This window comes from Lates calcarifer, linkage group LG16_LG22 (assembly GCF_001640805.2).
Source record: "Lates calcarifer isolate ASB-BC8 linkage group LG16_LG22, TLL_Latcal_v3, whole genome shotgun sequence".
NCBI classification, from domain to species: domain Eukaryota; kingdom Metazoa; phylum Chordata; class Actinopteri; family Centropomidae; genus Lates; species Lates calcarifer.
Window position 1 is genome coordinate 24979395 of NC_066848.1, and position 27777 is coordinate 25007171.

Below are 27777 nucleotides of genomic sequence, written 5' to 3' on the forward strand. Positions count from 1 at the left end.
CACCAGGGATATGACCAGGACAAAACCATGACATCACTGGAGAATAGAGCAGGGAAACAGGGATCTCTTATAACTCTGCATGTAGTGATGAACTCAGAGAGAGCTGACACTAACTCTGCAGTTCTGCTCTGCTTTTAGTGTAACCCACTGAACACTACCTGCTCACCACCAGACAGCAGAAATCTGCTGAACATAGTGAAGCTAAAGAGACAGAAATTCTTCTCAGGAGTTAGTGGAGACCAAAACAGAGCTAAAAGAAAGGGAATACTGGACTTTTGCCTGATATCCAGAGACATGATTCCCACTGAATGCTACTGTTTCTATGAGTCTGCTGGGTACATAAACTGGCAACTATTTGCTAACATATTAACCACATCAACTTATAAAAACCTGTGATATTCAGCTTATTGTGGAGTTCAGGCCCTGAGTGGCAAAAAGTCAGGATGTGGCCAGGCTAGCTTAGAATAAAAACTGGAAGCAGGGGGAAACTTTTGTATTACAGCCTTTTAGTCCATCAACCACATATAGATGATGCCAAATGCAGAGGTTGCTGTATGTGAATCACATTCCACCTTATAAAAACGTTTGGCTCTATAAATTGTGAGAATAGCCACACGCATGTATCAGTGCACACTGTGCAGACTACAGACATGGTCATACTGTGTATGGTCTTTCTTTTGTTTAGCTCATCTTTGACAGCACTACTTGAATCTCCAAGTTCTCCTGGGTGCCATTGTATCATACCCCATGACAGACATGGGGTATGATACATTTGCAATGTTGGGGCTTCAGTATGAGGGGCCCATAGAGACATAATCTAGAATTACAATGCATATGCACACATGAACCAAACTCCTTCACATTCTACACCGAAAAACCTCAAACTCATACAAGTAAAAAGCTCTTACATACACGACTGAAACACTCTCACACAAACAACTGAAAATTTACATGCTCACGCACACTACTGAAATGCTCTCTATATCCCTAGGGGCCCCTCATACTTCAGCAATGATAACTTAGAATACATCTATATAGTATCTAATATTACAAAAAGGCTAGCTTGCTATTCTGGTTCATACAATAAAGCAGTGGGGGAATGTACCAGTCAAATTCACCAGTCTGCTCCCTCACTAACACACACACACACACACACAGATGCCTGGTTCCCCCACCCATCACAGCTGTCCTCTGTCTCTCCTGCTCTAGGCTCTTACTTCACTGCAGACAGCCACACCCAGGTGACCTCATACACTGATTGCTTTAGTGACCGTCACTAGGGACCTTACTCATGTTAATATGGACTCAGCTCTCCCTACTTCCTGTTTGTTGACTGCACCACATGGGAAAATAGAACACTGGACCTTTATGCAAATGCTGAGGACGCATGCAGTGCCACTGCCCTGCCCCCACTTGGGAGATCAGATTACAACCTAGTCTTGTTAACACCTCAGTTTGTTCCAGCAGTTCAAAGGCAGCCTGTTTCCACAAGGACTGGGAGGAAGTGGACTCAGAAGGCCAGTGAAGCCCTGCAGGACTTCTTCAAAACTACAGACTGGGATGTACTCTGCAAACCATATGACATCAATAACATTACTAACTGCATCACAGACTATATGAACTTCAGTGTTTTCCTAATAACATGCCTTGGATCAGTAGTGATATGAAGGATCCGCTGAGTAAATGACCCGAGCTTTCAGGTCTGGTGACAAGGATACAGTGTGATCTCAAGGTGAGACTCGGGGAGTAAAAGGACTCCCACAGACAGAAGATGGAGAATAAACATCAGGGAGGTGTGGATGGGCATGAGGCAGATGACAGGCTTTAACATCAAAGCCCGTCAGCAGGGGGGCCAGCCCAGACAGAGCCAACGAGCTGAAAGTGTGTTTCAACAGGTTCAGCACAGGAGAACCAGCTGTGCCTTCCCACACAGCAATATCCTGCCTTGAAAAGGCTGTGTAAAGGAGACAGCTGGAGACTCCACCAAGGCTGCTGGCCCTGATCATACCAGTCCCATGTTCCTGAAGTCCTGTGCTAGCCAGCTGTATAAATCGATGATCAATTACTGATCGCTAAGAATCTTGTCGATCACATAGAATTTAATTGATACATTTGCATCAGTGAGGTTGTGTAGTGTGTCTTGAAGCAATATGATTGTTGTTTTACTTCCTGTTAGGGAAGTTTGAGGCAAAACTTTGTTTAGTAAGATATTTTCAGCCATAGGCATTTTCAGTACAAAAAATAATGATTAATTGATAATTGATTATTCATTTTCCTGATAATCAATCAAGGCAATTTCTTTTTCCTCAGTGACTTCAGACTGGTTGCAGTAACATCACACATCATGAGGGTACTGGAGTACACATTGTCATTTGCTCATTTACTTGCTACTGTTACCTCTTACTGCTTAGAGAGGAAAGATAGTTGAAGCAATTTTCTACACAGGTCCATTGTCCAACACATCTGTATACATGTATAATAATGCATGCACAATCATAACTGATCTCAGAACAGTGGAGGAGGAATGAAGGGCAGCCTGACGAGCACACCTGTCTGTAGCTAGCCTGCTTGTCGCCTGTCAAAAGTCCAGGATTATCCACAACGCATATGTGCAAATATCCAAATCTCCCCCTCTGTTTAATGAGCTCCAGTGTTCGTCAACGGCACACAGCCGCAGCCATGAAAATGAAAGAAGCTATGGATGCAACTGCTGGTAGTCAGCCCAGCTCCCAGAGACCAGTATGTTTGTCATAAGATGTGTTCACTTGTTTGAGGTGAACTGCATTATTGTGTTTCTGTGTAGTTCTCCCTCCCTCCTTCATTTCTCTGTCTTTGTGTCTCTGTATTGATGACTGTCTGCCTACCCCCCTGTGTCCTCTACTGCAGTCTGTAGGTCAGCTCATGTGTGTGTGGCAGTCATGTATGACTGCAGCAGCCCTGAGCCTCTCTCTCTCTCTCTGTCTCTGTTTCTCTCTCTCTCTCTCTCTCTTTTGCCTTCAGCAATTCTGATTATATGCTTATAATTTCCCTCAAGATTTGGAATCAGTCATCTGTGAACTACAGGTGCAAGCTGGAAACAGGAAATGAATGTCAGTGTACAAATGTGATGGAAGCGTGTCAGCCTACCTTATAGGCAGCTTCCCTCATGAACTGCTTTGCAGGCATTTTCCAGATAGCAGGAACAGTGATCACCCATCTCACATCATTGTTGTCAAAATCACCGCCTGTCTGATCACTCAGCTCCTGGAAGACGAATTTCAAAAACACCCCGATGTTGATACACAACACTGGGCTCAGAACATCATGCTTAATGTTTTTAAAGTAATGACATTCTCTGGAAAGTAATTACTCTGGAAAGTAATTACTGGGTCCGGTTAACTGCATGTTTGGTGATAAAATCATAATGCCACACAGTGCAACCCGCTCTAGTCATCTTTTAGAATGCTATTTAAAAAAATGTTTACTGATATCAGAGAAGATGTAGTGCTGACAGAGGTATGTTACCTTTAGTGCTTGCTCCTTTAAAGAAGGCCAATGCATATGCAAAGATATCCAGAGCTTTCACTCGCTTTCCATTGGCTGCGTGGAGATCTGTGTCAATGGACAGGTTCTGATTGAGGAGACAAGACATCAGAGTTAGAGTTGAATGAAAACACTGCTGAAGAAGAGTACATAAGACCAATTCACCACAGTGGGGATATGAGTTCCTCCTTTGCGATGACATATTTACCTATTGTATACTTTTTATACTATAACTTCATTTTTATAAGGGGACTATTTTCAATAATGGATTAACATTTGGTGCTCTAGTGAGTGTTTCTGGCAGCAAGATGGTGTGTGTCAAAATGAACTACAGTGTGTGTATTCATGGACCATGTCACCCAGTGCAACAGTGTGGCTCACTGGTTATAGTCCTTGTTTTTGGACAATAATGGAGCTCTGTAGCACAGAGGACTGGGATATATCAAGCTTTAGAAACACACAACACATAATGGGATCCAGTCATTGTTGGTTTGGGTCTGCACTTGGGCTTTGTTGACAAGAAGAAAAATGTGTCAACTTTGTTCACAAGACATTTCATAATGCAGCAGACAACATGATCCATAAACGTTACACTTTAAAAACCTCACATTTTTATAACGACAGCAAAACTGTCAGTATGTGCAGTAGTTTCTTTATTATGGGATGTAAAGAATTTGGGGGGCTTAAGATTATTGATCGTGTCACTTCCCACTTCAATTTTGAATACCCAGTGATTTCCCAAGAAATGTATTCCTGTCAGGGTGGAACTACATTTACAACACCATCTCTGCCTTTATCAAAAACATGCTGCAAGTGATGCTGCTACTGTAAAATGTTGATTGTGGTGTGGTTTTAATAAAAGACCAGTAAAACCAATTAACAGGCTGATATGGTGTTCTAATATTGCTGGCCTGTCCCTGATGAAGCACCACAGCAGACACAGAACTGTACTGCTGATGGTAACAGTCCAGATCATGTTCTGCCATGAATTATGGGAAGCAAAGGAGCCTGAGCCGACAGCCACAGGCAGTCAACACAGAGCTCATCATCTCAGACTCACCAGGCTGCAACACAATATATCACATCAGCCAAGATGAGAGTGACTGAGTGAGGAGGATGGAGTGGGCCTGTGCTGCTCCTTGGCATACTTACTGCAGTGGTGTGGAGCTTCATTTTAAATTTTTCTAGGTAGAGCCAGTGTTTGGACTCGCTGGGGTCTAGGTCATGGTAGAAGTCACGAGCTGCATAGCCAAAACTGTGGAACTTCCTGTCTGGAGTCAGCAGGATTGTGGTGGGAGTCTTCTGATTTGACACACCAGGGTCTCCACCTTCCCAACGCCTGAGATGGAGCAAGTCAGTTATAAATACATGTACAATAAAACTGTGATTACTGCGTTTGTTTGAATTCAATATAAGTGAAAAGTCAGCACTTCTCAGTCCACGCTTTTCGTAATATTGACATACATAACTAACATAATACTTTCATGAGGTTCAAATCTGTCATTAAATTCTCTGCGAAACACCATCTGAACTCAGCTTCTAGGTTAATTGTGCTACCAAGCTATTTCTGAAGAAATGAAGGTCAGCTATTTTTAGAGTTATCTTTGTTCCTTGGGAGAGGTGTATGATGGGATTATGGAGGCCAAGCACCTGATGTGAAGAGGAACTAATTTGGGAGATGTGAGAAAAACTGGATGGAAGAGTTTTCAGCTGATGAGCATTATAGGCCTGGTGGGATATCTTTTTCATTTCCATCTAAAATCATTTCCTGTTGTGTTTGTCCTGAATGTTTTATGGTGACGACAAAGTGGTATGTGCTGAAATGCTGGTGTAACTGTAGGACAACTTAAGCTGAGTGATAAAGTCAGCAATATGACCTCATAACATCAGTTACACAGCAATACCTAGCTATAGTTTGCTATATAGTTAGACACCAAGTAAGGCTAATGAAGCAAAGTGTGTAAGTGTAGGGGACTGAGCATCAGCTTATGAATTCACCTTTCCGATTTGTAAGAAGAGTGAGGATAAATGGGGAATGTTTACATTCAGTCTAAAAGGTGAGGAGTGTCTTACACTTGCACATCAGCACACTCCCCAACCCTCTGATACAGCTATTCAGGAATTCCTTGCTTAAAACTAAAAATCATCTCCCTGACAAAACACAGAGACTGTGTTGGATATTTTTCTCCTTAAAGGTATTTAAGAGAAAATGATGGTACCAGTCTATACTGCTTCCTGTGTAGTCAAGGGATAAGATGGAGGTACAAGGTACAGAGCAATGATCTGTCACAGCTGTGAGGGGGTGGGAGTGTCTATCATGGGGATGAGGATATGATAAAACAGTGAGTGACACTGATCTTGACATGAAGCTAAACTCAATGACAGTAAAGGAAACTACATGTTTGTTGCCCTGGAAACCTGGCACTTTTGAACATACGGAACATAGCGATGGTTACAGACAGAAGAAACTGTGTCAACTAACCAGTTAGGTTGGCAGAAAAGCACAGGACTTGTGTGCATACTTTCAAAGAGTCTAGTGTTGTTTCATATCATCAGTGTACCTTCACTGAATGCGCATGACTACACAGCTTTAGCTCTAAATGTATAGCATACACTTCACTGAAACCACAACAAACTAAATGTGGCAATTTGCAGCACATGAAGTTATAGATGATTTGTATCTACAGTGTCAGCATTATTTACACTGCACTGCTGGATTTGGTTGTTTAGATTGGAGAGATTTAAGGACATACCTGGAGTGTAAAACTATGAATACTGGTAGTGCAGCTTTAGACAGCAATGCCAAGAATGTGAGGCATCACACACAAGCTGGTCAACTTAAACACCTGTCAGCCTGTGGTGGGATGGAAGTTGTTAAGTGTGTGGATCACAGGACTCTCAGGGTTGGAATCCTGCTTCTTTCACTGGTTACAACAAACTATCACCTGACACCTGACAAAAGCTTAATACTTTAATTACAATGTAATGTATTAGGAGCTGCCCCAGTGATTATTAATGATTATTTATCACTTCAGGCACACACTACCCACGTCTCTCAACTCTACTGCAGGGATGAACACCATTTTGGGTTGATATATGGTGACGGCCACAGCGCCTGACTCACATCATTTTCATACTCATCAAACCATTCAGTGATACCTTGTGCACTATGGATGGGGACCTTGATTTGGAGCGACCGCTCCATCTACGAGTGGACCCAAACTGTGGCCAGCAAAACGTCCCCCACAGCATAACAGAGCCACCAGATCCCCTCACTGTAGGAGTCAAGCATTCAGTCCTGTTCTCTCGGTGCATGTCACAGATGCACTCGCTCACCTGTGCTGAATATAGTTAAGGATGACTCATCTGACCATTTCACTGTTTTCTACGTCTCAGTTCCTGTGGTTAATACACTCTTAGATGTGCAGTACATCTTTGTAATGACAGGTTTATGCACATCAACCTACTATAACATCTATGTAAATATTGATGGATTATTGTTGCTGACACAACAGCACTAGCAGCAAAGTAACAATGTGGTGCTGTAGTTCCACCTACACTTCTCGTCAGTAAGTGTGTGCGTCGTAGTGGCTCGCCTACCTCATGGTGTGAATGCACTCTGGCTCCTTAGTGAAGGCGTAAGCATAACCACTGGACGTGGTGCCAAAGTCAATGGCTACCACCACCACAAAGGACGGCTGTGACTGGACCTGATCGGTGTCGTTCTGCTGCACACACAGAATATACAGTTTGACATGGTTAGGACATGTGGTATCAGATTGTGAGACACAGTTCAGTCCAAAAAACCAAAGACACTTTTCAGCTTAATACAGATGAACACATGTAGCAGCAATTAAATTATATTTACAGCTCATTCCTGCAAGACTTGGACTGGTAAGTAAAAAGACATTATCTACCATTATTCCCTGAATAGTAGGATAAAAATAATCAAGCTCTTTATTATTCTGTAAGATAGTGGTGTAGGAGTCACTGGTACAGAGAGCATGTTTCCTCTGTATTTTGTGAACCTGTGTCCTATCAGTGTTTGTTGCTGCAGTGAGCCAGTCCTCGTGCTGTGAACACTGTTACGTAAGATAAAATGAGTGCAGGAGAGGAAACAATGAACAGCCAAAAAACACAGAGGAGCATACATGCCCTGCACTGTTTTCTGCTGTGTAAATAAAATATAATATGATACTGCAGGAGTTAAAGGATATCTGGACAAAAATGTTTTGTCTATCATATGTTTCATTATTATACTGACTGTTCTGTTATTGACTGCTCAGTCACTAACTAAAGAGACAGCCAGGCCAGGTGAAGGAACTACTGATAAGGCTTAAACATCTACAGAAACCTAACCCGACAGGAGAACAAACCTGTCAGCAGATCAGCAGATCAGAGACAAAGACCCACATCGGGCACACAATAACAACAGGTACAGAGATGAGTGTGAGTGTATAAGAGAGCTGAGTCACCTGAGTGTGTGTGGGAGACAGTGGAGTGATTCCAGGGTCACCCATACTCTTTGCTGGAGAGGGATTAGCCATAGCATCTGTAGAGAAAGACAGACAAAGATATTCATGTCACAGTCACACACTGTAACTTTTATTTTGATGTGTTCAATCAAATTAAGGTCAGAAAAGATTTTGTGCTTGCAAAGTGATGTTCACAAATAAGTCTGTCACTGTATCAGCCTCTGTAAACCTGTAAAATAATTCTGCATGAGGAATTTAAGATTGTACAAATGTAGAACAGATCAGTGGTGAGGTTCCACAGAGACACTGTAAAAAGAAAGAAATGAAATGCTTTTGTGAACAAAGCAGAACACTCAAAGTTCCCACATGGTGTGTGAAGCTGAAGTAATGCTGAAGTAATGTAAACATGAAGTAATGTATGCTGAAGGAATGTGGATGTTGAAGAGCAGCACAATTAAAGAAATAAATAATGAAAGAAATACCCGGTTATTTACATAATGACATAATGTGTTTTCTGTCTTGATTGTACTCTGGCACATGCTGTAACTTGTCCCATCAAATCACATTAGGTATTTCAAGAACAAAACACCCACTGATAAAAAAACAAAAGGATGCAAACTTGGACAGAAGTTTCATGATGTACAGGACTAAGGAGCACGGGTAATCTGATGTCTCCTGCACAAAGTTCTAACCGACCAGTCTGAATGCAGAGGCTGCAGATTAATTAGCACGTGTCCTGCTGCTGTCAGGTGCAGGGGATTTAATGACCTGCAGTGGAGGCTTTTCACACTGTATAAAGCAGCAGTGGACACCACGTTATTAGAAAAAATCGAATAAATTTATAAATCAATGCAGACTGATTTACTGCTCTTACTGATAAAATCCCTGAGGTGTCAGCAGAGTGACACTGCCTCAGAGACAGATGTGGTTCTGAGATGTGTATTCTCAGCACTGCACCATCAACAACTCGCTTTGCATTGCTTCATCTGTGGCCACTACTAATTTGACATTAATTGCATGTGTTAAATCAAATATAATTCCATCAGCTCTACATAAGGTTCCCACTAGATGAGAAATAGTGAATCTTTTGGTGTTCACTTTGCTCCCACCTCCTTCACATGCAGCTATGTGATTGCATTTGCCCTCTGTGATTGCAACATTATGGCACCAGTATCAAATTCAACACCTTGATTGTTCAGTGATATGACAGACACAATCAGTTGTCCTGGGCTGGCTAACTCACTACAGGCCAGGAATTGTAATAGTTAGTAACATTAGCATAGCACAAACAAAAACTAACATCAACAGATAACATAGTTAGCTAACAAACTAAATGTTGTGACAGGGTGTGTAGGGTGATTTTATGCTGTGACCTGTGTGTGACCTGCTCCTGTTCTTCTCGCGGCGACATCACACTTGAGGAGCATTAGTAAATCTTCCAGATGTTAGTTTGCTATTCTGTCTTCCCCAGGTTCAAAGGCCCTCTCTGTGGCTACTTGCTTTACATCTATCAGCTGAAACCATTTACCCCTATGTGCATATTTGATGAGTTACCTTGTCTAGTGTTGCAAATCAGAAGTTCCTTCCATTTTCATTCAGCTTTGTTGGTAATACAGACATCAGACAGAAACCCAGGGCACATAGGGAAAGAAAAGAGGAATGAATATGAACTGAAATGTTTTTTGGTTGTATTGGTTGCTGTTAAAGCTCCCCATTTTATACAGACATCGATCCACCTCTGTGACCACATCCACTGCTGGCTTAAGGGTGGGGCAATACAGACCCCCTATCCTGCCTCTGTACCTTTTATACAGAACAGCGACATGGAATAACGGCGTAATATTCCCACCTTGAAAACAGCTGTGTCAAAGGGGCTAGAGAGAGACAGACCTCTGCCACTGTAATGTTGAGCACATCCTTCTGGTCTAACTGTTAAAAAAACTATTCATCTCCTGTGCAAGACCAAAACTAGACAGAAATGGCTGTCAGCTGTGTGTTACATAGTGGTTGTCCATACAGGCATCACAGAGAGATAGAGGCAGTAATTACAGGAAATGCAAATGAAAATTTCCTACAGTTACACTCCCTGCCACATCCGTGTCCCTAACACTCTCCAAATCAAAGCCACACCCTTGCCTTTACTGATGTTGCATATACAGATCATACAAGATAAGAAGTACAAGTTCAACAAACAGCTGAAGAGTATTACTCAGTTCTCTTGTTTGCTCTCACTTATTTTGTTATGCTGGGCTTTAAAACATGAGGAACTTCTGGCCAGCAGAGTAAACAGCATAAAGCTGTAACCATGGTTACTGAATTTGCTCTACTCATTTAGAGAATGTTCTGCAGATGAGCTCTACGATGCATTGTGGTATTTGAGCATCAAAGTTTATTCCCTGGGAACATGTGACAAAATATTAACTTCAAGTTCATTTACTAGCTTTTTCCAGAGCTTTTAACCACATATCATGGTCTTTATCAGTGGATGGAGTTTGCTCAGTTGTCAGGTACATGAATGAACACCAGCTGTCTGTGAACACCAAACCAAAACATTATATAACACACAGCATCTACTAGGTCAAGGGTTGGTCAAAGGTTGAGCAGAAGTCAGTGGACGACCGGAGGCAGCTCAAGGAGGACATTCACATCACATTTGAATAGAGATTGAGCTACCAGTCTCCTGCAACTACATCTACTGGGTAACGAAAATGCTCCGATACTACCCAGTATTGAAAGATACTTTGTTTTTCGGTCCCCAAGAGTTTCAGTTTACGTGTTAGTATCGTGTGTGTGTTGAAGTGGTTAAAAAATGCAGCAGAGGTCAAAAGCTATGACTCCATTTTAGCAAGATTGATGCCAATAGTGCACGATGTAATATTTGTAAAAATGACATCATTGCTAAGGCAATGCACCAATTTGATGAAGCATTTGAACGTGCATGGAATCTATTTACGAGCAGAAAGTTGCTCCGTGTTCAACTGCATGAAGATTTAAGTCCTTTTAGTCCTTAGTATGCAGCAGTGAGCATTAGACACTGACTTGTCACTTGTTCTTTTGCACTGAAAATTATTTGTCGTATATTCTTTGTTAGAAAACTGCTTTGAGTGGAAAAATGGCAAAGCTGAAAATAAAACTCGAGATTTGTACCATAATATGTAATGTAATTTTCTTTGTTAGAACTGATTTGATAAAACTGGTATCAAAAAAAGTATCGTTCAGGGACCGGTATCAAAGTCAAGGTGTCGGTATTGAAAATTTTTGAACAATACCGAGCCCTATCTACAACCACATGTTATCGCATGACCTAACAAGGTCACAATAACAACTGAGTCAACTCTGCAACACCTGAGCAAACTCTGTCCATGGATGAACACCATGAACTGTGGTTGAAAGCCCTAGACAGGTGAAAAGCTGTTTTGTGGTTTGTTACACACAGTCCTGTTGAAATAACTTCACAGAATTATTTTAATCTGTCTAGTTCTAGCACCAACCTGCTGTTATACAGGGGAAAGTTGTAGAGTAGAAATGTAAACTATACAGAGCTGCTGTGGAAGCTGATTGGCTAAAAATGTTTGTTCTGAGTTTGATGAAGCTGGCAGGAGGGTTTTTATAATGAGCCTTTTGGATCAAACAGTCATGGTATCTAAGGAGACTCAGAAACCAACTGTGGAACTATTGTGAGTTGCTGTTCGGACAGAGCGTGCTGCAGCATGGCTTAAGTGCCAGACCAGGCACTGAACACCGAACTACTATAGAGGTCATGTCCCTGATCTCTGAAAACTCACAGCCAGAGAAGGGAAAAGATGCCCTGTTTCCTGGTCCAGAGCTGCAGACAGACAACATCTCCCCGACTCAAACAGAAAATGTCTGTTGCACCTGTCTTTAAAACACAATGACACTTCAATTGAATTGGAGATTATCTCTCCATTTGCTACCATCATTTTCATTAGTCTGGCTTAATAGCGTTCACAGAAAGTGTTCTTTGAATCCACACAATAATAATACTCCCTCGACGTATTGTAAGTGTCTGGCAGAACTGTCTCACGACGGGACATCATGTTATCTATTCTATTTTTCTGCCTCACTCATCCTTTTTTCTTGTCCACCCCTACGGAGTGGATGAGTGGTCTGAAGACCCATAATACACTTTGCCAGGCAATTACGGTGCAGAATTACAGACCACCTGTGGCTAGACTCCATCTAGCTACCATCCAGCCTGTCTTTCCATGGCCCCGGTAGCCCACTCCCAAAATCACCTTTACAACCTTGAGTTTTTATTCCCCACAATGGCCATAAAAATCAAATCACAATTAGAGAAGTAAAGTGATTGCTCTTGTAGTAAATAATATCTCAAGTGCTGTATTACTGAGGTTTGGCAGAGCCATTCTTTGTTATTGTGCTGGTTCACTTTGTTTACCTCCATATAATAAGAAATTTCATTACCAGGTTTCTGAGCAGGCTGTGTGCTGTGAATATCAACTGTTGATCTACAATTTTGATTCTTTCAAACCTACTTTTGATTCGATACAAAACGAATCTAGAGGTGAAGTCATACAAATCAATACTGTGTACAGTGCCTAGGCTACAGGTCATTTACCGTATGTTACACTTGTTTAAAGCTTTGTGAGTTTAGCTGTGATCAATTCTTGAAAAATCCATGAATAAAGAATAGAATGAATCTGGCCCCTACTGCTTTCTGCTGTAATTTATATGATGGTCAAACCTAGGTTTTTAGTTTCCAGAGTAAGAGTCTGGTTAGGGTTAACCTAATCTGTTAACCTAACCCTAATCCTTTGGTCTATAGAGGTCAAAAACTGTAACAGGAGCAATAAGCCTATCAGTATGTCAGTAGTTCATGTTGATGACGTAACAGTGATGCAGGTTAACTCATCACTACAGGTGATACATTGGCATCCATAGAATTCCTTAGTAATAATGACAATTACGGTTTAACTCACTGTTTTAAGTTTTTGGTAAAATAGTTCAAGACAGTAACATGCCTTCACACGTTCCCACTATCCATACTGCCTATACACTATGACTGGAGTCCTGAAGTTTCACATACAGTCAGAATTCACTGTTGGTCAGCAAATGATTTTTCCCCAGTTTTTCAGTGACAGTAACATGTTAGCAAACTGAACCTGAGTAAGCAACTTGTCAAAATAAAAGCCTAAATCAACACCTAAAATAAAAGTTTACCAAGCACAGTGACAAGAGAGGTCGACAACAAGGCAACTAATATGTGTCAGCTGAACATAAAGACCAACTAAAATAGATGTACACTTTAAGTGCTTACGTGAAAAGACATAAATCTGTGTGATGTGAACAGCACCAAGGCCACAAACACACATTAACACAACATATGAGACTGTGTATTCTCTGTGATCTCTGACCTGTTACCATATCTAACTATAGGAACTATTTCTATTAAAACATTCTGCACATTGTTCTGATGGCAGTGTTCCAAGACACACAGCATGTAACCACAACATCCCTGGTTCAGTTCTGCTGTGGGGCCTTGGTTGAATATCTCCCTCTCTCCCTGTGTTTCTTCTCTGTGTCTGTGTCTAACAGTATTTAGTCTGATCTTCAACATCTGACATGAGAGGCAGAGTGGTCATCAGGTGAACTGGGACGTTTCCCCCCAGAGGGTCGCTTCATAAAGTGGGCTAGTGGCGCAGTGTGGAAAAAAAGAAACATCAGAGAGAAACACAGAGAGTGAGGGAGGGCAAAGTCCAGGGCCCCAGTCCAGCAGCTCACATCTGTCTCCCTCCACAGCAAGCTATGTCCTTCTCATCCTTTAAACACTGGGACAGAACAGTGAGCAGTGAACTGTTGCCGACTCATTTAACATGGAAAAAAAAAAAAGTTTAAATCTAGAAAAATCCAAATGTTTCAAATATCTGTGCATCTAACAGCAGTAACTGTGCAGCCAACAGAGTGGATTCAGTACCACAGCTCCCAGTGGGTCCAGTACAAACACCAGTTAAACTTCACAGCAACAGGAAGCAGCTGAGTTTATGTAGAAGGATAATGTTGTGTGACTTTGTTTTACTTAAAGATCCAATGAAGGAGCCAATATTAAAATGTCGAGTGCTCTATTTACTGCTGTACTGTTCAGTCTGAATCCCACACCCTCTGTTGCTTCATCATTCAGTCATTTCAATACAAATACATATGAATCAATCGATCTGTGCTGTGGGTGGGAGCACATATTAGTGTGTGTTTTCCTCTCACAAAGTTAACGGGACAGATGAAAGGCACCCAGGGTCCTGACAGGCTGCAGAACAGCCAATTTAACTCGTCCTTCTCCACACGGTGGAGATGAGCTGATGTTGTCACTGCAGTGTTTACTATGCAGCTGAAAAGGATGTGAAGACTCATGTCATTTTCTCTCTTCTCTTCAGCAGCAGTCGCTTCCTGTTGGCCTCACATTCCATCTATTCCCCAAATGACTGTTACTCAGGGGCCATGTTCAGGCACTATGTTTGCTTTGAATGGAGAAAATCAAAGTACGACTGAACATCAGTTCTTTGAAGTTTAAAGGCTCGTATCAATGAAAAATGAAAGTCTTTAACTTTCTAAGTCATTGTTGCATCCTTGGATCAGCTGAACTACGGCCACCTTCACAGAGGAATGCCTTATCAAAAAAAGTAACTAATATCTGCACTCGAGAGAGAGAGTAACACACCAGCACCGGTCACGTGTCTCCTCCCGTTCTGCTTCCTGTCTGTTACCATTTTCCCCTTCACTACAGGAAACAACAAGAATCTGTGGACTGCAACCTTCATGCTGAAAACGGCAAGTTTTGATGAGGACACACACAGCTGACTTACGTATTATACTGTTTGTTTGTTTGTTTGTTTGCTTTTACAGTGATAGCCTCCCCACCTGCAAATGTTCCACCAAAACAAGTTCCCCCTGACACTATTCTGAAGGGACACCGTCACTACAACATGGGCTTAGCACCACCCACGATGACTGTGATTGGTTTAAAGAAATACAAATAAGCCAGAGCATTTTTCCCCCGATGACAGAATGACTTCCAACAACAACAATATACATTTCCAGCACTGGCTGACTCATTCAAACAAATCACATAAAGACCTGGACCAGCCCAGGGGCAACTACCATTACAATATGGGGACACTATCACACTTTCAGACAGGTTTTTCCACAAAGGCACTGATGCTTACTCTCTCATTCCCAGACCCCCTGTTTCATACATACAGATCTACATGATCGTTGCTAATACTACATTTGGTGTCCACGCACACAGACACTCATGGCTACATGGATTCGGAAAGTAGAATCTGAGCTTCAGCTGGGCTTTGCCAGGATTCCAGGAAGACATTATTAAATGTTTCTCTTCTTATTCAAGTGTAGCCTGTGGTGTTTTAATGAGCTGTTTTTGTGACAGAAACAAGGACCACATACACTTGAACACACTTGTGTTTGTTGGTTTGGATTTTCTAATCATTTGTCCTTTTTTTTGTCTGCATATATGATCCATTTTGTGGATGAGCTGTCCATTGTATCTCATGGCCTTTTACTTCTTGTCTGTTCACCATGCAAATACAAACTCTATTCAAAAACACATTCTACAAGTTGACCTCAATTTTGCTCCAAGGCCTGGCAGCTAGAAACTGCTCAGCTAGCTCTGCTACAATTAAACCTGTAAACTGTATCTAGTTTAAATATTTAAAATGTAACATGGTCATGAACTTGTTAATAAACCTACAGAGAATATTGGAATGTCTTGACTGACAATAGCAGTCTGTTTCAGAGTACAGTGGTGTGTAAGACTGATGAAACACAGAGACAAAGCACGGCACAGACTGTTACCTACAATAGCAGAAGGGGAGCCTCATTAAATTCACTGCGACAAACTGAGAGGCGTAAACACAAAAAAATCAGTTATCAAAGAGCCGCATTCATAAGGCCGACAGCAAAATGAGTTTGGGGAGAGAATGCGCTGTTTCTTCTTCCCATCTGAGGTCCCATTCATTCACACCACGCAGAGAGAGAGGGGACCCACTCCTCTCTCCCCGGCTGACTGCATCCACTTGGCTGTCAGCCCAGACACACAGTGCAGAGAAACAGCCTGACAACAGCTGCAGCCACTACACTCACATACAAATCCACACACACTGAGTCACATCTGAAAACACACAGATCTGCACAAACACGCCGTCATATAAAATGATATGGGTTTTCAAGGATGAATGCCAACATATTTTAGAATGAAGCTGCTAATAGCTTGCAGATACTGAATAGCTTTATATCTAATCATTTTCACGCCAAGAATTCTTTATTGTTGTCATGGTGGATAAATCCTCTGAAAAGCCCTGGGATACTTTCAGCACCGTGCCATGCTAAATGAAACTGCTTTATAGGTCATTACATAGGTTATTCGTTTTTCACGGCTGGCAGAGGCTGGTTTCAGAATGACAGTCTTGACCAGACACCTGTTATTCACGGTATGAGAGGATGATGGCACTGACTGACTGTGTAACATCAGCCTAATGTATCAGTCTAATCCTACATCATTCAAATGCAGTGAGTGGAACGTACGTAATACGACACATTATCTCACACACAAAACTTCCAAAACCGAGGCCTGCGAGTACGTACTACTCTCTGTAATACTCTCTTATCATCAGTGTTCTATGATTCTGTCAGATACACAGTAATCATTACTGACCTGAAGATGTAAGTCTTGCCATTAACTGTTACTGTGACTGACTCGTAGACAGTAAGTAGACAGAAACTGATTAAAGCATAGGCATGGCATTTTGGGAAATATGTTTGTAATGGAGACTTAGATGTGAAGACTAATACCACTATCATGTGAGTTAAACAGAAGGCATATTTCCCAGCCATTATATCATATCAAGACCATCAATAAAAATGTTGAGTGTTTATAAAACTGAAAAATGTTTTAACTACATTTTTTAATTACAAACCTATTTTATTCAGGCACCAACAGGGAATAACATCATCCTTATGGAAAATTCAGGTTACTGCTGGTACAAACTAGCTGATCCCAGTACCTTTTCAATGGCCTCCTCTCCCTAAATATTTAGACATCTTTGCTCGTCCAGCAAGAGTTCCACACTGTTCTTCATTCTCAAGTATTGGTTGTACTGGTTATTGCAGATACAGTGGTAAAATGTTGGGTACTGTTGTGTTTGTTACAGTTTTGCTTGTTGTGATGTAACGATCCATCTGTTTGACCAATCAAAATTAGAATCACTGCCGCTAACCCCTGTAAAGTACCTGGAACTTACATTTAGTATCACTCCCTGAACAGAGCTGAAATTTAGTTCAGGGACTCTGCCCTGAGAGGGTGGAGAACAGTAGAATCTAAAGCAGAGGGCTGTTTGCCTTAAAACATCACTGGCCCTTTAATCACTTATACCAACTATACCTTCAAATTTGCTTCACATTTCCATATCAAAGTCGGCAGACAGAGCGTGACTTTTAGTGAAACAGATGTTTAAAAGACCCAAACGGAACATTGTTCTTTACAACAAAGAAACAAAGACTTTTATATGAAACAATGAATGCAGACGTCTGGCACAAAGAGAGAGCGATTCAGGTTCCTGGAGAGGGTAGAGCGTTTTGGTCACACTCAGAGGAAATGCCTTAAAAATCTCTGTTGAACAATGGCTTTCCTTCCTGCCTGTCTGTAATGGAAAAACTGATAACAACAAAAGCTCAGCTGAAATAGTCCCTGATTACTGAGAACAATTCTGTTAACCCAGACTAGACTAAAATAGATCACTATTGTGCTGGCATCCACTTCAACACATCGTTATCTGTAGTAACCTTTGACAACAGCACACATCTGGATTAACAACTGATTTCTGGCAGCAAACATCTACATCATCTACAGTTACTGTGATATCCTGGACAGATGAGCACACCTCCCTACAGTTCTGAGTGCGACGGATACACAATGATGTGTCCAGTGTTCTCTCATTGTATCACATGCCCTCATGTTTCAGGTCTGATTCTGCAGCCACACTTGTCTCGGGGTCTGTGCATACTGAGCCCATGAATTATTGAACAGAGAGGAAGTATTCACAGTTCAGTGGTGCAGCTTCACATTTTAAAGGCACATTTCTGTCCAAGATAACTTGTAGTTAATTCTGCTTCATATTGAATAATAACTCATCACAAGGCTGCTGCTCTCTTCTGTGCTGTCATCAGTGTACCAACAGATCCTGTTGCAGTAGGTCTGTGCTGACAGGGCTGACAGTCAAGACCACCTCAGACAGACAGGTCCCCGTCTCTATGGACTGTCTGTCCACACTGTTATTTACAAGAGACAGGGCTGAATTTGTATCTGCATAACATTGGTGTGTTTGCTAGTTGGAGATACATTATGCATTTTTCCATTAGACTGTGAGCTGCAGATGAGCTGAATAATGCAAATGGATCCTCTCGCTCTTCACAGCATCTCATCACGCTCCCTGGTCTACATCTGTGCATTTTAAGACATTTAAATGACAAAAATGGGAAGATATCACCTTTAACATGATGTCAGGGGGCAGCAGCATAAATTATCTGTCAAGCACTCTCTTTGAGTCTTTTCCTATTTTCATTTTGTGTCTCTCAGCTTCTTGTCTGTGTCTCTACCATTAATAACCTGCTCCCTCTCTCTCATCTCATGTTGTCTTTCTGTCTTCAGCATTCTTTCTGTTCACCCCCCCCCCCCTCCCATCCTCTGCTCTCCCTCTGTTCACTGTCTGTACCATTCTCACTGACTCCTTATTTGAATCCTGTGTATTGGAAATAATTCAGTGAAGTTACACTATTACACTTTCTTCATTTTATCTTTGAATTTGCATCATTTTGTATTTGAATTTAGAAATATGCCTCAATAGAACATAAGCAAAAAGTGTTTAATACAATCATATATTTATACAGTAATATGTTATTATGACACCATAAATATGCCTGGTTTGTGTTGACAGCAGCTGTTGGTCATGTGATGTGTGGAGATGAATGACACTGAGCTACAGTCTGTCAGTTCTCTGTTAGGTCTTCTGTAGTCACCTGGATCACTCCTCGGTGGATTCAGCTTCCTGTCCAGTTTGTTGACAGAGTCAAAGAATGGCTGTGTAATTCAAACGAATGGTGGGTTATTTTGAATTTGTTGGATCTTGATTTTTTGGAAAAGTGACAGGCCTAGCAGATATACAGCACAACAAGAACAACAAAACTTAACAAGTCAAGTCAAATCATTTATTGGTTTTCACTTCTCTTCCTAGATGACAGCCAGGACAGGGGGCCTGCCTTTCACCCAGTTTTAGTTGTTACTAGTTGTTTGTTGGGAAAAGTTTGGAAAAAGTGAAGCGGACATTACCCTTGAGCACTTGCAAATTTATTTTCCTCTTGATGATGGTGAGCTGTCCAGACCCAGAGGCAGCAAAGCCCCAAATCACGACGCTTCCTCCACTGGGATGATATTTCCATGTTGATATGCAGAGCCCTTTTTACACCAGACATAAAGCTGCACAGTCTTCCCAAACAATTCAATAGCCAAAGATAGTACAATAGTACAAAGAATAGTACAAAGATTAAACCAGCTCCAATGATTCCTTTAAGCCTCTAGCTGTTACTCTGAGCTGCTTTTTCATCTCATTGGTCACTCAGCTTTGTGCCTTTGGAGTCATCTTACCTGGGCACCCTCTTCTATGAGAGTAGCCACAGAACTAGATCATCTCCAGTCCACAGTTTGTCTGACTGTGGGTTGATGAATATCTAAACTCTCTGAGATGACTCTGCAACCACTTCAAACTTTATACAAATCAACAATTATTGATCTTAAGTCTTTTGGGATTTTTTGTGAGGCCTGGTTCACATCAGCTGATGCTTCTTGTGACTAACAAGAAAAATGTCTGAGTGTCTTTTTCGAGTCACAGTATACCTCTAACCCAAACATCCAGTCCACTGGTTTATTGGCTCTAGTTAGATTTGATTGATGTCATTAGCTGAGAGGTCACACACTTTTTCCAACCCACACTGTGACTGAATGATTGTTGTTTTGAATGATGGGCGAGAACAATTCAGTGATGTAGTGTGTTTTTAGTTTAAAGCGACTGTGTTGTGATCTAACCATATTTTAAAACTAGTTTATATATGAATGCAAGATAATTCCAAATGGTGCACTTACTTTGTCTACCACTGTACATAGCTGACATGCCACAGCAACATATGAAACCAATTACTGTCTCACTGAAGACTCAGCATGTTGCCTCTGAACTCAGTGCGTTTAAGATCAAAACTTGTACAGCTTGTAGGTGTTTAAATGGGTTAACAGAAGGAAAGATTTCTCCACAATATCTTCAAAGATAATAATCATGTGTCACAGTTCAGACTTCCTAACAATGTTTGTTTTCCAAATAAGTGCTGTTTCCCCCTCCCTCCTTCCCAACTCCTATCTGCCGGTCTGTGAGCAGCTCCTCCCCCATCCTAAAACTCCCACCCCTCCACAGATCACCACCTCCACCTCCACATGGCTCATGTCAGAGACATGACACAATGCTGAAAATGGCCTCCTCCTTCCATTTTGCCTACTCCATTCTTTTTTGTCACCACATTTTTCCCCTTTTTTACACCTCTTCCCCTGGAGTAGAGAACAGCATATTCATACAAAAATATACATCACATACACACACACATATATACATATACATTTTATATATGTGTGTGTGTGTGTGTGTGTGTGTGTGTGTGAGTGTGTGTGGCCAGTAACTTTTGTTTGTTTCAATTCATTGTGGAAAAAAAGAAAAAAACTAAAACTGAATGCAAATATACATATCACAACATATAAAATAATACTGTGAATAAAACAGCAAGAAAATTACATTCAATTCCAATTCAGCACTAATCCTAGTTAATCAATACTTCAATACATAAATAACTTTGGGTCATCTCCTCTACTTAATCTTGTACTTTGAAGGGCAACAGTGAAAACCTCTACAGTTTGCCCTGTGGCTCTATGTGATAGAGAACAAGATTGATTATATATAATACAATATAAGATAATGTAATAAGTGTCACTGCTGCAAATGTAATACATCTGAGTATTTCCATCTTATGCTTGCAGCCATTTTGCTGCAATTTTTAAAGTTAGAGAAGAATTATCATTTAACAGTGTTATATTTGGAAGAGAAAGTACTCTACAACAAATTATACCCTACAATATCTGAAATTATGCTAACAACCCACACCCACAAATATTTAACCCCAGGGCACTCCCACGTCATAAGGGTGTCAGTGCCAGTCTTATTAAGAGTGGATAAAAGACAAACTGGGCTTGTAGTTATTCAAAGTTGGCAGTAACAAATAAATTCACTGAATAATTTTACATTTAAGCAGTTGATGACTGTGGTTATTTAAAAAAAGGGGGAATACACAATGTTCCCATCAATACTCAATTACAGATACAGGTGCAGATAGTAATGGATGGGTATGAATGAATGAAAACTGGTGTGTATTGGTGTGTGTGAATTTTTCATTTCTGAACATTATCTGTGATTAAAGCTCCAAAACAGGAGACACAGTATGTCTATAGCAGTCCATAAACCTGCAGGGTAAAATCTTTTTACATTGTTTTTTTAAGACAACCCAAGCAACACCAGTAACTTTTTCTGACTATCTGGCTAAAGGACACTGCTGACTAAACTATTAGTTAAGACCCAGACCCAAAGTCTGCAGAGGATCATTGCACACCAGTTGTCTAAAAACATGTTGTTTCTTGTACCACACAAAATCATTACATCTTTGCACCTCAAGTTCTAGCAGGTATAAATCAAGCACCTTAAGAGGCATTTTAAAGGCGTGTTAACATGGCAACTTTCAACCCCATAAATGTGTTCAAAACAGGTAAAATCTGATTTAGAGGTTAATGTGGCAAGACCACAGATCATATCACAGCACTGCATCTCTGCCCTCAACTCCCTGTAATGATTCAACTTAACACTGTGATGTTGCATCAAACAGCAAAAAAGTTGAAGCTGACTCAACTTTTGTGGTAACACTGTCATCTGTGTCCATGGAACCAGCTCAAGAGGCAGTAGGGCTGCACGATTCAACTTTAAATTCACATCATGACTCTCTCTCACAGTTTTTTAAAATATAAATGTCTATGGCACTCATTAATCTGATGCAGAAAGAAGCACAAGGTGCCTGATATAGGGCCAGCACATCAGAAAGGAAGTGCTCCTGTATTATTTAGCTTCATGAATCTGACATGGAACATGTAAACAATCAACCTCAGATTTTTTCTGTGTGTAAGATGATGAGACGCTGTCATTCACTGGTGTCTCACACTAAGTCTACTTTCCTTACAGCTGGTTTCTGCTGCTCTGCATCATGTGCTGCGATGTTGCATTGTCATTGTCATTGAGGGTGAAAGTAGGAACTAGGTCTGTGTCCAACTCAGAATTTTCTCTGTTTGTCATTTTATCAGTTTCGCTCTTCAATAGTAAGGTTTGAATATTTTTTCAAACAGACATAAAGTTGGTGCCACTGGTCACAGCTCAGTTATGAAATCCTGCCACACCATGGAGTGTCTCTCCTGCTAGGCTGCTGACAGTGTTGTCAGCCAGTGTTAAATCAGTGTAACAGTGGCAGTTTCTGCTGTAGCATGCAGCTCTCAGCAGACAGTCTTCTCAATGGATGCATCGACTCATCGACTTTAATGGGACAATCCTGGTGGGAGTAGCTTTTGTCCATAATAAAAATGCAGTAGAATTGTTGTCATTTAGAAATTGGGTATGAATTGAGATTGTGTTTTTAATATCACAACATGAAACCAGATGGTTTTAATGTCACATAAGTCTGTCCAACCACAAAAGTCCACTGTGTTAAACAGTGTTAAAGAAAATGTGAATGAGTTCTACTGCTACTTCTCCCACAAGCAGGGAGCACGTAGAGAGCCATCACCATTACATTCTACAGTATTTCCCCATTTGGCAAGTCCTTTTTGTTTGGCCGGACAGTGACATACACCAACATTCTGCCTTGATTTTGAACTTCATTATTTCTGGGGAGAAGCAAAGTATCCATAGTTCCAACAGTCTATGTTCAGCAGCGCTGTGTTGAATGTGTGTAGATAGATTTCGGATGTGTCTGAGAAGTTAAACTGGCACACTCGATAAAATGCTTGATTAGCCCATAATTACTTCTCATGTTGTTTATGGTCTAGGTTATGAGCTGAGTGGCATTTCAAAGTCAATTTGCCATGTCAACTCCCTGCTCTGGTGTATACTGCAGTCCCCAGAGGTATCAGAAAAATCTATCAATTATCTGAAAAGGACTGGTGACTAAAAGGAAAAGACTTTCTCAACCAAGAGCCACACCTTAAACTGCACTGAGATGATGACAGTCTTTGGAGACTAATGAAATCAGGAGGCATCAATGCTTTGAACAACTAATATCTAAGCAAAATATATGCTTAGTCACTGGACATTCTGGACCGTTGTCTAAAAAGATGATGTTGCAGTTTGACTCTGCAGTGCAGACAAAGACATGAGTCAGCAGAGTGACCTACAACTACCACCACCTCACTCATAAATGAACATAAAATCAACATGTGCTGTTAGATCTCTTTGCACATTCAAGAACATAAAAGAAAGGTGTGGAAGTTATATTCCTACAGCAACAAGCACTTTGCAACTGTCCTTTCTGTGTGACAAAGAAATGCATGGGCTACAACATTTCATTCAGCTGAAAATGCAGAATTTCTATCAAAGTACATCAGCAGAGTGTGAGCTTAAGCCTCCCACAACAATGAGACCAGTCCTTTTCCTTTACAGAATGGATGTGGAGAAGGATGATGGTTTCACTTACTCTGCCTAACTAGACCTCTTTTCAGGACTGTGTGAGCATCACACTCTGGTTAGGTTTTTGCACCTGTAAAAGCAGAACAACTGTGATCATGATTATCAGCCCACAAAAATCTGGGACATCTTATACAGTAACTGCAAGTGAAGCTCTATCTAGCTTTAACACGGACTGCTAGCAGTAGCACCCAAGCTCACAATCAAGCCTCTAACGGTAACATTAGCTCAAACCCCAGCAGCTTCTGCTTATGTGTGCCTTTTCAGTCATACACTCCATATGAAAAGAAGCAGGGACACAGAGAGCAATTTCATGATAAAAAATGGGTTTCAAAATCTAATCAGAGTGATTGACTCCAGAGGTGAAGTCCAAGGACAGAAACATCTTTCAAAAACACTGCTGCCTCAGCTTTATGCAGACTGCAGGGGAAACAAGGAAAAGTAGCTTTACACATTTAATACATTTTACACATCAAACATAGAGCCAGACTGTTAACAGTGAGTTCATGGCTGTGCTGCTGGTGTGCAGACACTGGGAAGATGATTCTGGGCATGCAGGAAGTGTGGTGCGGCCACCCAGTCAAAGGACATTTAGATTAAAAAACAGTCTATTTCAGTTACCTGTTTTTCCTCAACAATATTATAATACCTCAATACAGAATATAATGGAGATTTAATCACAGTTGTTGTTAAATGGCGTCAGTTTGTCGCATCAACATTTCATATTCATCATGGGAAAAAGGACTGTTGGCAAATATACTTTGCCATTATTTTGATTCATAAAATTAACACTACCAACTATACCATGTCATGAAACTATTATTACATATACACAACATGATTTCTAGGTCCACTTCCTAGTTTTTTAAACAGTAATATTACAATAACATTGATGTGCTGTTTAGTGCTCAGGTGAAGTAAGTTACTGTTGTACAGGAAACAATGAAGGAAGTATTCTGGGGTAGACACAAACTGGTTGATGGTTCATAACTGCACTGTATTTCAAACCAATCCAACCAACCAACAAGCAGTTTACGAGAAGTATAAAGCCCACTATCACCTCCTGATCAATACCCACATCTAGCTCCAGAAAGTCATCATCAAAGAGTGCAGAGAATACTGGAAACGAAACCAGTGGCAATGAATACATGTAACACTCCTTATGTTCCTGCACTGGAAAAGGGCTGAACTGAACAGTCACTTTGCTTCACACTTTAAACACAAAAAAGTACTTTACAAGAGAACAATACAGCTACACACTACAAGCATCAAAGTTCACTTATAAGTGGATAGTGAGATTAAAAAACACCTGTACAATTATGCTTAGTACAATCATGCATGTTTGGCATCTGAAAACATGGCTGCTTTCCCCTCATTCTTATATGTGTGGACTCACAGGACGTTCAGCCAGTATATCTACACAAACTAATCATGAACAAAGGACCTGTTTTAACCTCATAGCGCTGCAGTGAAAATACAAGATAAACACAAATTAAGTTGTCAAGGGCCCAAGTAAATAACATTAGACACGGAAACTGCCACGTTGGATCTACTGAGAAATGTTTTTTTTTAAAATCTAAAATGACGTGAAAATCCCCCGACCTGATGTCTTGACAGACAAATCACTAATCAGTGGAGCTGAGTGTCACACGTGGTAACATATGGCATCTGGATGTGAGTGTTGTCATTTATCATGATTGTGCAATATCCTGCCACAAGTTAATGCAGTTTGGTTTGACTGCTGGGGAGCAATCAGCTGAGTGGTGCTGCATTCATGTCACTTGGCAATAATCACAATCACTCTGCGTCAAGAGTTTGAACTCTTAAGAAGGTGTAATATTTGTTTTGTTTATGGTTAAACAAAAGTATTACAGCAAGCTAAAAACAATGAGTGAAGGACAGACAGGGCTACAGAGGCAGACAACAGCACTTCATCAGGCACTCACCACAATACATCTATTTTCCAGGTGTCACATGCAATGTCTGACTTCATTACCCCACAAGTGAGAAATTCACCTTTAAACAACACAAGCAGCCAATTTTAGCTTTAGGAATCACACAAAGTGAAGCATTTAGCTCTCATCCCTGCAGGACATCATCAGGGTGCAGTCTATCAGCTCCATTATGTAACGCTGGAGAGTTGCCAAACCCCCAGAAAGGTTTACCCCAGTGTGTTCTGTGAAGAAGGAACTTCACACCAACCAAACTCCATTTCGTTTTTGCCCAATTTAAAGCTAGCACTTGGTAGAATGCTGCAACTTGGCGCAAGTAGCAGTGAATTACTTAGCAGCATTATAAATTCCATACATTTCAGGAATGACACACATGGCTCACTATCGCCCTCAGCAGTGGATCATGATGTGAAATCATGATGGAGAAACCTAACATTTGAAACGTATTTAAAATAATTGTAGTATAGGGTGTATGCCGGATTGTCCATAACGAGTATCTGCAGAACATCTTTCTTAATGATTCGGAATTACTTGTTACAGTACATGATGGTGCTTTGAGAGGGAGCAACAAAGTGTCACAGCATGTCCCGAGGACAGAGGAGGGATGTCGGGGGAGAGCTTATCTTATTCACCGAGCAGATAGGAACAGATAAGAACACCTCTATGACACATGACAGAGCTTTGAAATGCTCCTCATCCACTGGTCTGTCCAGACACCGGCCGCGGAGTCTGGGCGGGTGACGAACACTGCGTTACCTGAGGACATGCTGCAGACTTTTTTGCTGCATTGAGTCACAACTCCGGTGGGACGGGCCATGTGACCAAACTCTGCACCGATGTGGGCGAACGACCGGAGCTGAATGTGTTCTCCAGTTTACTGTAAACGACACACCGTGCTCAGCCCACTCGGCTTGAAAACACAAGGCAAAGTAATAAACTTTTCATATCGAGACGTTGGTCTGGACAGAGCTGCTCTGTGCAGGCCAGTAGGCGAGGTCCTGTGCACTGCGGCTGCCCTTGGAAAGCTAAGGCATTGCCTCATAGCTCGCACAGCCTCCCTGCACCGCAGCAGAGGGAGGCGTCGGAAAGACATTTTAGATGAAAATAAACGGCAGTGAAACGTTACACGGTGCCAGCAGCCTTAACTTTGATCCCGAACCCCCAAAATCTCACCACAGTGTCCGTGAATGCGTCCCACAGTCGACCACACCAAAGCACACAAACTGCGTACGTGCCAGCGCATTAATTCAATCACTGATAACCACCGTTAAAAACTATGAAAAACCTGTTTGGTCTCGAAATGAGCCTACCTGTTATTATCTTCTCTGCCGCCGTTTGCTTCTCAGTCATCATATCCCGCAGTTTCACCTCCTCCCGAGCCTTCTCTCCGATACAGCTACACCAAGCAATTTTCCTGGTTTACTGTGAACACCGGGCCAAAGAAGAAAAACATCAACACAAACACCTTCCCACTGATGATTCCTGACCCCTCCAACTTCACTTCGCTTCGCCGCTTCCTGTGTTACGGAAAAGCATTAAAAAAAAAAAAAGCACATGGGCATTTGGGGCCCTGAGGTTTTCTGAAGTGGGGAGGGGGTGGGGGTGGGGGGGTACTGAGTGTAAGCAGTGTAGATATTGGACCCCAGACTGCTGCTGCTGCTGCTGCTTTGTCCGCCCCTCCCATCACATTCAGGCTGTCCTGGTCGGGAACCCTGCTGCTGCCCAGTCTAACTGCAGCTCCGCGCGGGACATCCGGTAAAGATGCTGTGCTCTCCTCCACATTAACATGAGTGACTCCGATTTTCTGAAGTGGGCTCAGTGGGTCACATGACAAGCCCGTGCAGACTTACAGTGTGCTCCCTCTTGTTTTTTTTTTTTTTTTTAATGTCAGGTGAAATTTGATCAAAGGCTCAAAGCCACACCTCTAAGTGTTAATTGACATAATAAACTTCTTGCAGGGTCAAGTGTATC

General features: G+C 41.4%; 1 protein-coding gene across 1 annotated transcript in view; it reads right to left on the reverse strand.

The window, feature by feature from the left end:
* Nucleotides 1-27605, reverse strand: part of hspa12a (heat shock protein 12A) — a 42575-nt gene extending 14970 nt beyond the window's left edge. The window contains 7 exon segments of the mRNA XM_018678901.2: nucleotides 3127-3243; nucleotides 3505-3522; nucleotides 3524-3610; nucleotides 4675-4861; nucleotides 7123-7250; nucleotides 7998-8074; nucleotides 27117-27605. Coding sequence (XP_018534417.1) covers nucleotides 3127-3243; nucleotides 3505-3522; nucleotides 3524-3610; nucleotides 4675-4861; nucleotides 7123-7250; nucleotides 7998-8074; nucleotides 27117-27159 — 657 coding nt within the window. The 5' untranslated portion in view covers nucleotides 27160-27605.
* Nucleotides 27606-27777: the final 172 nt, after the last annotated feature.